The sequence below is a fragment of the Pleuronectes platessa genome, chromosome 3 (assembly GCF_947347685.1).
Source record: "Pleuronectes platessa chromosome 3, fPlePla1.1, whole genome shotgun sequence".
Lineage (NCBI taxonomy): Eukaryota > Metazoa > Chordata > Actinopteri > Pleuronectiformes > Pleuronectidae > Pleuronectes > Pleuronectes platessa.
In genome coordinates, this window is record NC_070628.1 from 28,364,673 (window position 1) to 28,378,805 (window position 14,133).

Sequence of the window (14,133 nt, forward strand, 5' to 3'; positions counted from 1 at the left end):
TGAAATCTTGGGGGCAACTTGAAAAATGATCACAATCATCTGTGATGCCTGTCAACATGTTGATGTCCTGAGCACTGAGTGTTCAGGAGCCATGCATTGTGAATTGTGTTCCGTGGCAAGACTGTCTGTAGTTAAAACTAATTTCTTAGAGTGGACGAGAGTGACTGAAACTGTGATCTGTGAGACGGGTGTGGACCAGGGGCACAAAGTGTGTGTGTGTGTGGGGGGGGGGGGGGGGGGTCAATTTACCTACTTCAATATCAGTTCAGCTGTTGCAACTGTTAATAATCACTTATCCCTTGTGGTGTCTAGCACATTTGTATGTATTGAGGTTTACACACCTGTCTCAATATGAGGATGAGTGAAGAATCATATTTTAAAAAACTCAACCGCCACCTGTCTCTGCATTTCATACAAGAGTGTGCCCAAGCCTTGTCACAAAGTTTGGAAAACAGCCCATAAAACTAAAAATGTTATCATAGCTGAAGGTAAGTGATTTGTGAATCAATCGACTGTCTGATCTCTCCGACAAAGTCAAACACACCTACAGTGTGACAAAGGCAGCCGTATAAATTCTGCTTCAGGAACAAAGAAACCACTCAAACAGCATGCATAATTAAGCAGCACAATTATGGAGGAAGTGATTAGCCACATTTGTATACTAGAGCAGGCTGAACATGTTTCATCTCATGTGGAAAATTAAAGTTTATCCCAAATAATTATAAATCTAAAAAGGGGAGAAGGAAAAGTGTGAGAGATTGGAGAACAAAGATTTTGATGAGGAGAGCGCTGAACACAAATGCATGGGCACGCCTTGTGCTAGATACAGCTATTACATTATGTGAAAGTGTACAAGGATTGTCATAATTATAGACTGTAGCTATATAAAGCTGGATGACACCTTGACATCCAACATTTTTGAAAACAATATTTTTACGTGTACTTCAAGTTTTTAGTTTTGTCCACACCCCTTCCACTTACAAGTTTGGTTCCTCTTTCCCAACATTCAACCATCATTGACGTTTACATGTGATGCTAGGGTTTAAAAGCAGTCCTGCAGGTTTTGATTCATGGACAGTGTCAGATTTCCACTGCTCAAAGCGCCTAGGGCCCACAGTTGATCTGGCCATTTATGTCATCTTCCCCACATTAACTGCAATTACATTTTTACAACCTTCTGGTTAAAGGACAGCCTGCACTAACTCTTGCCACAGTTACCCTTCTACACTATCTGTGTCTCTTTGTTTTCTATATTTTAATTTCCCCGCGGGGATGAATAAAATATGTATCCATCCATCTATCAATCTATCTATCTATCTATCTATTTATCTATCTATATATATATATATATAATCTAAGCAATGCAGTCAGGGGACGTATGGGACACTTTTAACATTGCAAATGTCACACTTATCACATACAGTCAATACACACAATGTAGATTTGCTCATTAAGACACCTTCACATATAGTTAAATTCATTGTTTTGTAGATTTCATTGTAAATTGATATAATTAACTAAGTAAACCATGATTATAAACTGAAAACATGATTATTGAAAGTTTTGAAAACTTGAATCCCTGATTTTCAAAAAGGATTAAAATCCTTAATTAGACAGTTTATAGCTTATTTTATACTTTTGTTATGTCTGTATTATTGTACATCTATTCATAGTACGTCTTCATCTGTTTTGTATGTTTGACCAGTGTACGTGTCCCTGATGTTGAGAAGTACCCCCGTAGCATGATGCCACCACCACCATGCTTCACTGTAGGGATGGAATTGGACCCTGAGTAGAACCTGGTGATTGCTGGACACATTTTCCCTTCATGTGCCCATGTTGTTTAAATAGTAAATACACTTGTGCCTATCTGAGCACCCATGGGTGTGTTGTTCTCAAAATTCAGTGTGGTCAGGTTTTATGTTATCACATCTTGAATCAGCGGAAATCACTTGTAATTTCGACATACAAAAAACCTGGTCCAAAGTAAGGTGCAACATATGTAACAAGTAAAATGAACAGACGTAGGTTGGTGCAAAACCATTTATACACTGTGTTTGTTTCACACACAGATGGTCTACTCACAGCCTTTCTGCTAAGTATAACTCATTTGAACCGAGAGCCTGCTGCAGCTAAATGTGTGTTTAGACATGCCCTAAATTAATTTACGCTGTGTGCGTAGATTGCTAAAACAGACCAAATAGTAGTTTTAGTCCTTTAAATGTTATTCGTCAAATTCTTCCACCACTGCAGAAGACTTCTGAAGCTCTGCAGGACCTTATATACCCAGTTCTACACCTTTCTAAATTATGAATTGATAAATTTTTCCACAGTTGGACTCGATGAAGACCAAATGCAGTTCAATCACAGGAAAGGTTCTGAATACTTTTGTATCCTATACTTCTTTCTTCAGGCTGATGGCGGAATACTTTGGCAAATATGTTTTCTATTTAATAACTTTGAACAAAGGTCAGAGGGCAGGTTTTAACTCTTGGTTATAGAGTTTAAAGTGATGACAAGTATGGCAATTTTATTCTTCGATTCTGTGAAGTGTGTTTCTGAAGACTACCTAAAACCACTGTTTGATGTCCAGATAGTTTTGATATATAAATGGTCTGTTTTCTAATTTTGATGACCACTCAAAGCGTTTTCTATGGTGACACATGGGCAATGGGATTTATTTACTTATATGTAATATTTGTGATTTATGATTCATGCTGATCTATCAGTTTTAGAAAAGAGTAAATTGACAATACATTATTCATCCTGAAGAGTTTTAAATTGACTTCATCCATCAATCAATCAATCAATCACGTTTTATTTGTATAGCCCATATCCCCAAATCACAATTTGTGTCAAAGGGCTTTAACATGGTGTGACATCCTCTGCCCTTAACCCTCAACTAGAGTAAGGAAAAACTACGAAAACCCTTTTAACAGGGTAAAAATACGTAGAAACCTCAGAGAGCCACATGTGAGGGATCCCTCTCCCAGGACGGACAGACGTTCAATAGATGCCACGTGTAATGGAGAACATCAGAAAGATAAAAGTATTTAAAGCATTGATTAGAAGAAACAGTTGTATATCAAGCATACTTGTTGTAATCATAGTCTATGGTCAGCAGCCACCACGATCATGATCCACCATCACGACCGGATGACACCATAGTCCGCAATCAATCATCATGATCCACTGCCACCTTCAGGATCGAACATCACCTGCCATTACGATCTCTGATTCGTGTCTGTCTTTTATTTAAAGATACCAAAGAAAGAACATTTGGATTCTAAACTGTAACTAGACTTTAACATCGTATGAATTGCATTATATGTTAATGCTTGCATGGCATGTCTGTTTATGACAGCCGAGACACCTGTAAATACCATTAGCCATGCCACTGTCAGTCACTGTCAGTTGCCACTGAATAGATTGACTCACAATTACAAAGGTAATGCTAACAGACACAAGGGGAGATTGGCAGTATTGCTAATGATTTAACTGTACCCATCAAGTCCTGGATGGGCCTCAGTGTATTCATGTGGAACCGTGTTCACTCAGCAGACTTTCTGCATTGACAGCTCGTAGAAAATCATATCACTCTCGCTACTTCTCGACATGAATATTCATAATTGACGAGAGGTATCAAACGCCATCGGTATGTATGAAATGTGGCTTTAAGTGCAGGACTTGAAAGCAAAACTAGCAGATGCACACATTCAGAATTATTACTTCTCCACTCCTGCTGCTTCCTCGTCCACTGCATCGACCAGGTGCTTTCAACTGTTTGATCCGACTTATTAAGCCGAGCTCCCGCCTCTTGATCTGAGGCATTTACAATCGGACTAATTGAACACTGCCTGACATTTTAGCTCAACCCCGGCCCCTGCCAGGCCTGACAAATACTAACATGTCAGTTTCCTTTGCCTTTCAGTATAATTGGCTTTCCATCTTGGATATAGCGGGTTAGCTGCCCCTCATGGCAGTTCATAAGTTGGATGGTGTACAAGCTGTCTGTGGAAACAGAGAGCTACAGATTCATTAGGTATGAATGAACACAGGCAAGACAAACAGGATAAGTTTAGATAATTAACAAGCAGCCTTCCCAGTTCAGACATCTTCATCCATCTTGAGCTACTTAACTATTGAATTCTTCATAATGATCATTAATAAATAACATAACAACATATGCCATGTGGTGGATGCTTTTATTCAGAACACTTTGCGTGAGCATGAGTTGATTGCTTTTGGAGGGGGGCTCACGTCTTTGATCCTGGCAGCATCGGGCACATTGACTTGTATAGCTTTCACTCCCATGCTGAGAAAATGGCCCATTCCCCGTAAAAGCATGGAAAGGAATGCTGATGAAATCCTACAGCTCACAGAGATTTACCAATCCCATCTTCTTTACAACTCCAGCTCACTCCTTCTCCTGTCCCTGTCTCACACTCTGTACATCTGTCTCCATCTCCCTCCATCTCTCTGTCCCTCTCTATGTGTGTCTCTCAGGCCTGTCTCTCCTCCTCTGTCGCTGTATCTTCTCACTGGTTCCAGTGCGCTTTGCCTCTCCGCTGTGGAGCCATTTGAAGTCTGTGCCTCAGGGCAAACAGATGTTGCCTCCCCTCCCAGCATCCACCAACCCCCACCTCACCACCTCAAACGAAACCATCATCCGTTAGATTGTGTTTCCGCCGGTGTGCGTGTGGCGTTCCAGCCAGCATAGCGTGGCTGATTTGCTGAGATTCATTTGGCTTTGCAACGTGTCCTCAAAAAGCCAGTGGACAAAAACACACTTCACCGCCCTTTTCGCCCACTTCATCACTATGCATCATGCAGTTTAAGGACGTGTTGGTATCAGTTTGCCATTCCTCCACCAGGTGGTATTGCTGCAGGTATCTGCTAAAAGCAAGCATGTGTCGTAATGACACTTGACCTGTTTAATCAGGACAAATTTTCAGATTTTTCCTGGAGCAATAACTTGCTGCTGGCTAGTTTATGCAATGTTGCATGGAAAATAAGTCAATTTTTCTGAATCTTATTTTCCTTTTCAGCTTCACGCTGTCCCCAAATAAAAAAATCAAGTCCACCCATTAGCTGATGTGATGGAGACATTTTCTCTGTATGGGTGCAGTCATGCAGAGGCATGTCTTAAAATACAGTGTTTTTCACAGAACAAAGCAGGTTTGGGTATGTTATTGTGAAGCCTGAGATGTGTGAATGATTTTCCACTTCTTACTTTATAATTGCTTGTCAGAATCTAGACTTAATGAATTGATTATGAATGTCATAATTCTTTATAAATCTCCCTTTCAGCAAGGTCTCAGTGCTCTATTAAAAACATTTGAAACTTCTTCAGTTTGAAGCAGTTTTTTTTTAAGTAGTTTTATTATTGTAGTTTTCAGTCCAACATCCCTCAGCTGGATTCATATGCTCTCACAAATTAGGTATTCACATAAAATGGCCCACAATAGTGGAACTATATTCCGTTATCATTAATACAAACCCAACATTTCCTATACCGGTTCAAATTATAAGAATTCAACTGGTGAGGCCACGATAGGGCTTTTACGGTGAAGAAGCCACGGGCGATACAGTTGTGATGACAGCTAGCGCTAATCGAGAATGTTCATTGTCTTTCTGACATTTTTTGACAGTGAAGCAGTTTTAAAATTGCAGGAAGAAATGCAATAAGAAGGTGCAGCCCCAGTGAGCTGTTACGAAGAGCTGCAGGCGACAGGCTGCAGGCACCAGCTTCCAACACAGCTCCATCTTTTCTTGTTTCCTCCTGTTATGTTGAAAACTACTTCTGCCTTTTACAGCTCACACTCAGATCAAGGTTCCTCGTGTCATGATGGAAAACCTCCTATTTTAACAACTTTTGGATTATTATCATTGTTTCCAGCACTTGTCCAATCCCTTTCTAATTTTGATGAAAATCTTAATTTTAATTCTAAAATATTCATCAGCCAAATCAGTGCGCTCATGTCTCGATCCGGCTGTCATTATCTTGTCCTCACATTGAACGAACAATAAAAAAAAGTTTTGACTTGACTTCCTATAACTTTCTCGCCCATGACCTGGTGACCTTTCAAGCTGCAAAGGGGGCATGTCAATGACATGATGTTTAGTATTTTTATAAATCTCAGAACTGAGATCCAAATTAAGCAAATATTTAAACCAGTAAAACAATTTAATTAAAACATCATGAAGTGGGAGAGAGATGCTTTATTAGAATATCAACCCTCTCCATGATTACATCTTGAGTTTCCCTACAAGGTGACACTCACTGCTATTGCAGAAAAGACGAAAAGTTATCTGATGTTTAAGTATTTAGTCGTTAAAATTATCAAAACTTTCATCATGCTGTAAGTCTTTGAACATCCTGCTTTTTATCTGAGAGTATATGGATTATTTTAGTTTTTCTATTGTCATTGCCATTTTGAGGACACTTTGAGGATATGTTACATAGCTATCTTTTAAGTTTGAGCTTATGTCCAAAAGTGAGACAATAAATACCAAAATTCTCATCATCAGTGGGAGAGGTCTCACCTCAGGTGGAATCATATTCCACCCACCTGCCTTTTGATGCGGTCCGCATGGGGCCGAGATTGTTTTTTAACACTGTACATGAAAAACGTGTATACACACACAAGGACAAACAGAGACACACACTTACACAATAGAGAATGTCGTTGTGAAAACCCTTGAGTCCCCTGATTGTTGCTTAAGTCGATACATTCATGAGAGACATCAGTTACTTAATCCTTAAAGACAAGTCAAAGACAAAAAGCAGTAAAGCGGCACACGAGTCCATGGTTCACAACATTTCGCCAGGAAAATTCCTCTTGGTTTTAAACCCATTGAAGTCCATAACTACAACTGACAACTATCTGTAAGGGTTTTATGTTATCAGCCATTTACTGTAATAATGTGCTCTCACACACAATCCCGAGCCAAAGCCTAAAGTAATTTCCCCTAATGTGTGCTTGAGATGTGTTCTCTCATGTACAGGCTCAGTGTGAAGCCACAATATGAAAATTGATGTAATTGGTGTGTTGTCAGTCTGTTTTGTCCATGGGTAACCCCTGAGCCATCTCTCCATTTTTTACTGTGTCATTTCTTTTGCTATTTTCCTCCCCTCTCCACTACTCTAACCCCCCCCCCCCCCCCCCCCCCCTCCATCCCCTGCACAATCCCTCTCTTTTTTTTTCTCTCTCTCTCTCTCCCTCTCCCTCTTTACTCCCTCTCTCTCCCCACAGCCACAGAAGCCTGATCTGCTTCCACTACCGTGTGAAGATAGGGGCTTTGTCTGCCACCAGCAGCGGTCACAGGGCGCCGTGCCGGGGGACACAGTGGAGAACCTGCAGTCTCTGTTATCCTCCCTCACAAGAATGCCTGTGTGAACTTGGAAATAACTGCATGTGGGAGAGAAGAGCAGATGTTGAGGGAGTGAGAACGAGAGAGAGAGAGAGAGAGAGAGAGAGAGAGAGAGAGAGAGAGAGAGAGAGAGTGAGAACGAGAGAGAGAGAGAGAGAGAGAGAGTGTGAGTGAGTGAGTGAGTGAGAGAGAGAGAGAGCGCGAGAGAGATTGAGAGCGAAAGTGTGAGAAAGTCCCTGTGTTTGATTCCAAAAACTGTTTCTCTTTATTACATATTCCAGTATTTAATTTGAGCTACATGAGGTTGGACTGCTTGTCCGTCCATCTGTCAGTCTAACACTTCAGTATAGGATCAGGGGGGAGAAACAGCGATTGCATGATTGGCATTAAATCTGTTGCACAAATTCATACACCGTAATTACTTGTGATCTCCTAACTCTCATGTGGCACTACACTTAAAAGTGTTTTTCCCAAAAAACTGATCACCCAATTAATATCAGCAAAGTTTTACCAGAGATTAAAGCCACCATATATGCTAACAACATGCTAATATAATAAATAAAATGAATAACATATGTATTAACATTAGCATATGTTAGCATATGTGCACATATTAACATCTGCAAGGTAAATATCATACATGAACATGATATCTTGTTGAAAATGATGTAATCCTTTCATCTAACTAATTCCAGAAATCTCTGTCAGTATATGTAGCGCATATTTCCAAAAACTATTCATCTTATCAACTTGGCGAGTTTATTGCAAATGGCCCAAGGCAGTAGTGTTTTGTGATTAGGACACAAGGTGCATTCAATATTAATAACACTTATTAATTAATAAAACCCCTTCTGTGACATTTGTATAAAAGAGAACAAATCTATGGACTTGTGTTCGCTGACTACAGCAATTTTTCTTGGAAAATTGCTTCTTTATTTCTATTCCAAACTATTTTACTTCACTATTAAAATATTTATTCTCAACACACAGATTCCATGAGAGTCAGTTCATCTGCATGTATCTATCTTCTCTATCGATGACCCTTCAATTCAACAGATTATTGTGTAATTAATGTTAAGAGGATTGCCACTTGAAAAATAATAAAACAACGCCTCAGAAAAAGTATAGAGTAAATATACATTTTCTAATATTTTGTCTACATGAATACTGATGACAAGTTGGGCTGATTTGCTGAAAAAGTTTCACAAACACATTATTTTATTTGCTGAACTTCTCTCATTTGAAATAGATTTTGTTGTTAAATTGATTTGCAGAAATGTAATATGCCATGTTTTCACTTGTTATTGTTGGTTATTGAGTTAATTTTTTACAGACTTGATTGGCAGATTTATGTATTGCATCTACATCAACACTATAAAAAGTGCATAAAGGGAAGAAAACTTTGGTTGGTTTTCAGACACCACTGCATTATTTAACAGCACTTGAGATCTATGCTGATGCCATTGTTACTTTTTCGGTCTTTGGTAATCACCTGAGAACAGCAAAGTTGTGTCGCTTTTTCCATCCGCTAGACAGTTTAATTTATTTGGATAAAATGAAGACAGCCTCTGGGGCTTCTAGAGTAGATGTAAACTTCTTCTTCTGTTTAAATTTTTTAAATCATCACAAATGTCATGCTTTGGCACTATGGGGATAAAATGAATCTGAGCGAGAAATAGGACCCAGAGAGGATGTTTGAACATGTGTGAGACAGAGATAATTAGCATGGGAGCCTGAACGGGAATGTAAATGATAGGAAATAGACGAGAGGAAAGTCGACAGACACGATGTGCGTGGGCAAGACCCTGATGGATGGATGTGTGTGTGTTTTGCTTGTGGATCTTTGTGTGTCAGGTAGAGTGTGTGTGAAAAGATATTTACAATCCATTAGGCAGCTCTTCTCGCCGCTATGTGTGTTCGAATGTAGGGCTTGTGTTGTTTGGCAAACCGCTTTTCCCGGACTCAAAGGCTCATACACTTTTTCTACTGTCCTGGCCGAAGAGTGGCCTCATTGGAAAATATTGAAAACCTCTTAATTGGCTGAAAGTGTCGCACAACTTGCACTGTTAATCCAGTCAAGCAGTGAAAAAGAAGTGCATATGTACCTCAGTCTCCATCCCTTTCAATTACAATCACTTCAGTGGGTGCTACTTGTTGGAATGTCATCGAGGCTCCATAGTACAGCCTCATAGTAATCAGCTGGAGGTGGACCCACCCCACCAACACACACAAACACATACATATACACAAACGTTTGTGCAGCTATCTTCATTGTAGACAGCCAAACCAAAACCTTATCCCCAACCTTAGCCACAACCAATTTATGCCTATAACCTCAACCTTACAACCTACATGTCTTACCTCAAACCTTAACCAGGACCTCAGAAATTACATTTAATCTCATCAGGACCAGGGTTTGGTCCCCATGAGGTTGTGTGGTCCTAACAAGGTCAGTGTTTATGCAGGAAAAGGTCTTACGAGGTAACATGATTACTGAACACACAAACATACACTATGTTCTTAGGCCACAGCAGAAAAAAATGTCAACACTATCCTTTTGCTGATGTGCTACTTCTAATTTATTTTAAGCATGTGTGGAGAGCTGTGGCTCTGCAGCTTCATCCGGCCCCGAACCCGCCGAGAAAGCCTCTGATTAACGGATAACTGGCTCCTAATCATTACAATCAAAACACCCATTTCCAGGTTCAGTTCAGGAACACTCTTCTTCAGAGTTCTCATTCAGGACACAATCCTTTTTTCTGAGATGACAATATGAAGAACTTGAAGATCTATCCTGTCAAAAAAGCTACCATTTCTCTCTCACTCGCTTTATTTTCACTGGCGGATTTCTGCTTTTCTGCATCGTGCGGGGTAACGCCCCTTTGTCATTGGTTGAGGGAGAAAATAGCAGTGCTTGTTTTGATGCAGCTAAAATCCCAAACTAAAATGCAGCAGAACTGTTTTCAGCCAGAAATGAGATCTTGCACACAACAAGTAAGTAATCGAAAACATATATGACCATTACAATAACACTGTATTTCATAATGAGGAACCCTCCATCCTCACTGTGGAGTCGGTGTGTCTGTATTATCACATCCTGCTCAGCAGCTCCATCTCATCCGCTGTTCAGACACCTTTCACTGACCTATGGGATGTCCCCGTCACTAATACAGCACCTAACACGATCCAGTGGGCGTCTCGGATTCGTTACAATAATTAACTGGGAGAAATTGACCCTTCCTGATGAGGGTGTGAAAGGAACGAGGCGAAGCCGTGGAGTGAAAAACAGACAGATGGTTAAAAACGTCAATTGAATTGCAGGGAGACCACCTGAAGGAACAGCTTGAGGTATGAGACCACTCTTTTCTTTTGCTCTTTTTCAGCTGGTTTGATTTAGTTTTGTAAAGAAAGAAAGACAAAAAAAAACTAGCAAGGCTATTCATTTCAAACACGGGATAATGTATTATTTATTGTGCTGCCAGCACTAATACTGCTTGATGCATCTTAAGGACATGGGAGAAAGCAACAGAGGGAGAGACAGGGATCAAACAGAGAACGATGAGTCAGACAGCATCAGTATGTCTGCCTGTATTTGACTTTGCACACTATGTATGCGACCAACAGAAACAAGAGCAACTGGCAAAAATCACACATTCAAGACAACAATCAGTTTCAAATGAAATAAGAAAAAAAATTCTACCTTTCTCTTGTTGTTCGGGCTCACATAAAGGTAACTGAGTATTGTCTTTGCTCCGACTTTGTCATTCAGCTTCTGGTATGTTGCTCCATAGTCGGTTGACCTGGAAGGAAATCAGAAAGATTGATGAATGCTTGGTGAATTATTTGTTGCTATTAAAAGTCCTCCCTCGAGAATTCAGGGTGCAAAGGGCAAAGAGCACCGCTGTACAGTAATTATTTATTTTTGTGCTTAATGGATGACATGAAGTTCAGCGGGTGCACAGGAGCCACATCCTCATAGCCACTATGCTGCTTCCGCTGCTTCATGCACTGTTTAATATACACAAACACACAACAACACATTGGCTGTGGATAAATTTCATCTGTAGCTTCTATCTAAATACAGCACAAATCAATACTTGGATGCAAGTGTCCATATATACACTTCACACCACCGACAGCCAATGGCCGGAAGCTTCATGTTTTCAGGTTATCTGTCCGTTCTATTCTCGTGAACACGAAACCTCAAGAAGGCCTCGAGGGAATTCCCTTAAATTTGGTACAAATATTCACTCGGACTCAAGAATGAACTGATTCGATTTTGGTGGTCAAAGGTCACTTGAACTTTTGTTTCCTTGTGCGGGTGATCTCTCTGTAACATCATCAAGGAATCCTTTCACATTTGGCACACAAATTCACTTGGAGTCAAGAATTCATTGATTGGATTTTGGAACTTAAGGTCAAAGGTCAAGGTCATGTAGGCCTCCAACAGTATGTTTTCCATGAACGTAATATCTTAAGATAAGCTTGAGGGAGTATCTCTAACTTTGGTATAAACATTCATAGATTAACTGATCATATTTTGGTGCTCAAAGGTAAAAAGGTCAATGTCACAGAACCGTGTGTTGTTTAAACATGGTATATCAGTAACCCCCAACATTTACTTCATTACATGAGGCAAAAAACACACAATTGCCTTGTGACTGTAATATCTCAGGAACATCTCAAGGGATTTCATTCAAATTTGGGTCACATTGGATAACTGCTTCGATTTAGGTAGTTAAAGGTCAAGATCCCAGTGACCCTAACCTAACCCTCTGGGAAATAAATGATGCACAAAGAAACTGCTGTGGTTGGCAGAGGTATACAACCCTAGTGTGATCATTCTAGTTTCTCCTGACATGTGTATTAGGCTCTCACAATCATCATCAGTGTGACATTTGATCAGAATGAAATAAACTCCTTATTTGCCACATAGAGTTTAGAAATAGACTTCACAGGGAGTATTGGTGGTATTCATGCAGAGATGTGAACAACCTGAATAACATGATGAAGAGGGACCCAAGGTTTGATATGTTTCAACCCCTTTGGAGAAACATTGAAGGAAGCACTGAGGCAACAAGTGGAAGATGGACAAGTGAAAGGGGTGAAAGAAAATACTAACACAATATGCTCAAGGATGTTGCTGAAGTGAGTACTGCTCTCATCGGACTGTCCTTTAAAAGATAAATGAAAGAATGGATGGGCTTAATGCTCCTTTCGGCTAAATGTGTATTTAATCTACCTGCTGTATCATTTCATATTACAATATAAATGTGTATAATAAAACATCTAATTAATGCTAAACTGTGCATGCAGCATTGCTGAAGAGGCTGGGAAATTGAAGAGTAATGTATTTATGATTAATCTGATAGAGACAGTGTGTTCTTACAGGAACTGCACACCTTCCAAAGCACAGTGAAATTATTAATTGATTAACAGTCAGACAGTCTTTAATTTAATCAACGGGTAAATCATTATAGAACACTTCAATCTCGCCAAAAAATAATCACATTTCTCTATGTCTCTGCCCCATGTCACTTCTTTCTCAAACACTGCATCTTTTATTGGCAATTAACATGACCATTTGCTATAATTACATTTTCCCGTCCACTTCAGAGCGCCCTCTGGTTGTCTGACAAGGCCGGCAAGGAGACATGCTTCATATTTCTTGTGTATAAACTTAAGTTACATAAAGGCAAATGACAGAGCAACGCTAAACTGCTAAATTTAAAGCCATCTTAGAATGACTGCTGAAATATTCATATGTTGGTTAAAGTTCTAATGCAATATTTGTGTTCTGCTGAAATTTAACATTTTAGACTGTCGCCAAAAGATTGAACAAGTTATCTGCGCTGTCAGATGTAGTCTACCTTGAACGGCCTGAGGCTCAATCAAGGAGCTATTACAATTTCACATGAAGACAGAGGAAAAAGCCATCTTAAAGATGGAGGAAAGACACTACAGAATGTCTTGAGTGACTTCAAATGAAGCCATCACTCTAATCAACCTTTGTTTTTTGTTTTTGTTTATTATATCCATGTGGCTGTTAAAATCCAGAATGATGTAGACGATTGGAAAGTTTTTTCTAAGAGATCAACGTTTCGATTCCACATACAGGAATAAAGATAAACAAATATTAACATAATTAAAGGGATAGATCACTGAAAAAGGATAATTCACCTATCTACTCACCACAGTGCAAATGGAGGGGGTGGGTGAAGTGTTTTGTGGACTCAAACACTTCACCCACCCCTCTATCGGCATAGTGGTGAGTAGAAGATGAGTGAATTTTATTTTTACATTGAAATATCCCTTTAATTTCTCATGTATTGCCTTAACAAGATCCATTACACTTCTGTCCGCCCTGGGAGAGGGATCCCTCACATGTGGCTCTCTCTGAGGATTATATTATTTGTTTTATCTGTTAAAGTTTTGTTTTTTTGGTCATTTTTCCGTATTCTTGTTGAGGATTAAGGACAGTTGATATCACTCCTTATAAAGCACTATGAGATAAAGTGTGATTTGTGAATATGGACTATAACATTTTTAATTGATTGATTGATGATTGATTTATGACAGTTTGGTTTCAATGGGGAGCAAAAACATTTCCCCTGGGCAAACCTTCCCTGGATGAGTCCAGCATCATTCATCAGAAACCATCATCACACAGGACCATGGACAATGATATCACGCTATTGATTGGCCCCCTTCACAGAATCATTTGATTAAAAGGCCAATGACTTATTTCTAGTGCAACAA

The 14,133-nt window shown here is 39.6% G+C and overlaps 1 protein-coding gene across 1 annotated transcript in view; it reads right to left on the minus strand.

Annotated features, from left to right (window-relative positions):
- Positions 1 to 14,133, minus strand: part of LOC128437194 (VPS10 domain-containing receptor SorCS1) — a 161,623-nt gene that overhangs the window by 64,779 nt on the left and 82,711 nt on the right. The window contains exon 3 of the mRNA XM_053419249.1: positions 11,075 to 11,174. Within this exon, the coding sequence (XP_053275224.1) occupies positions 11,075 to 11,174 (100 nt within the window). The remainder of the gene's footprint in view (positions 1 to 11,074; positions 11,175 to 14,133) is intronic.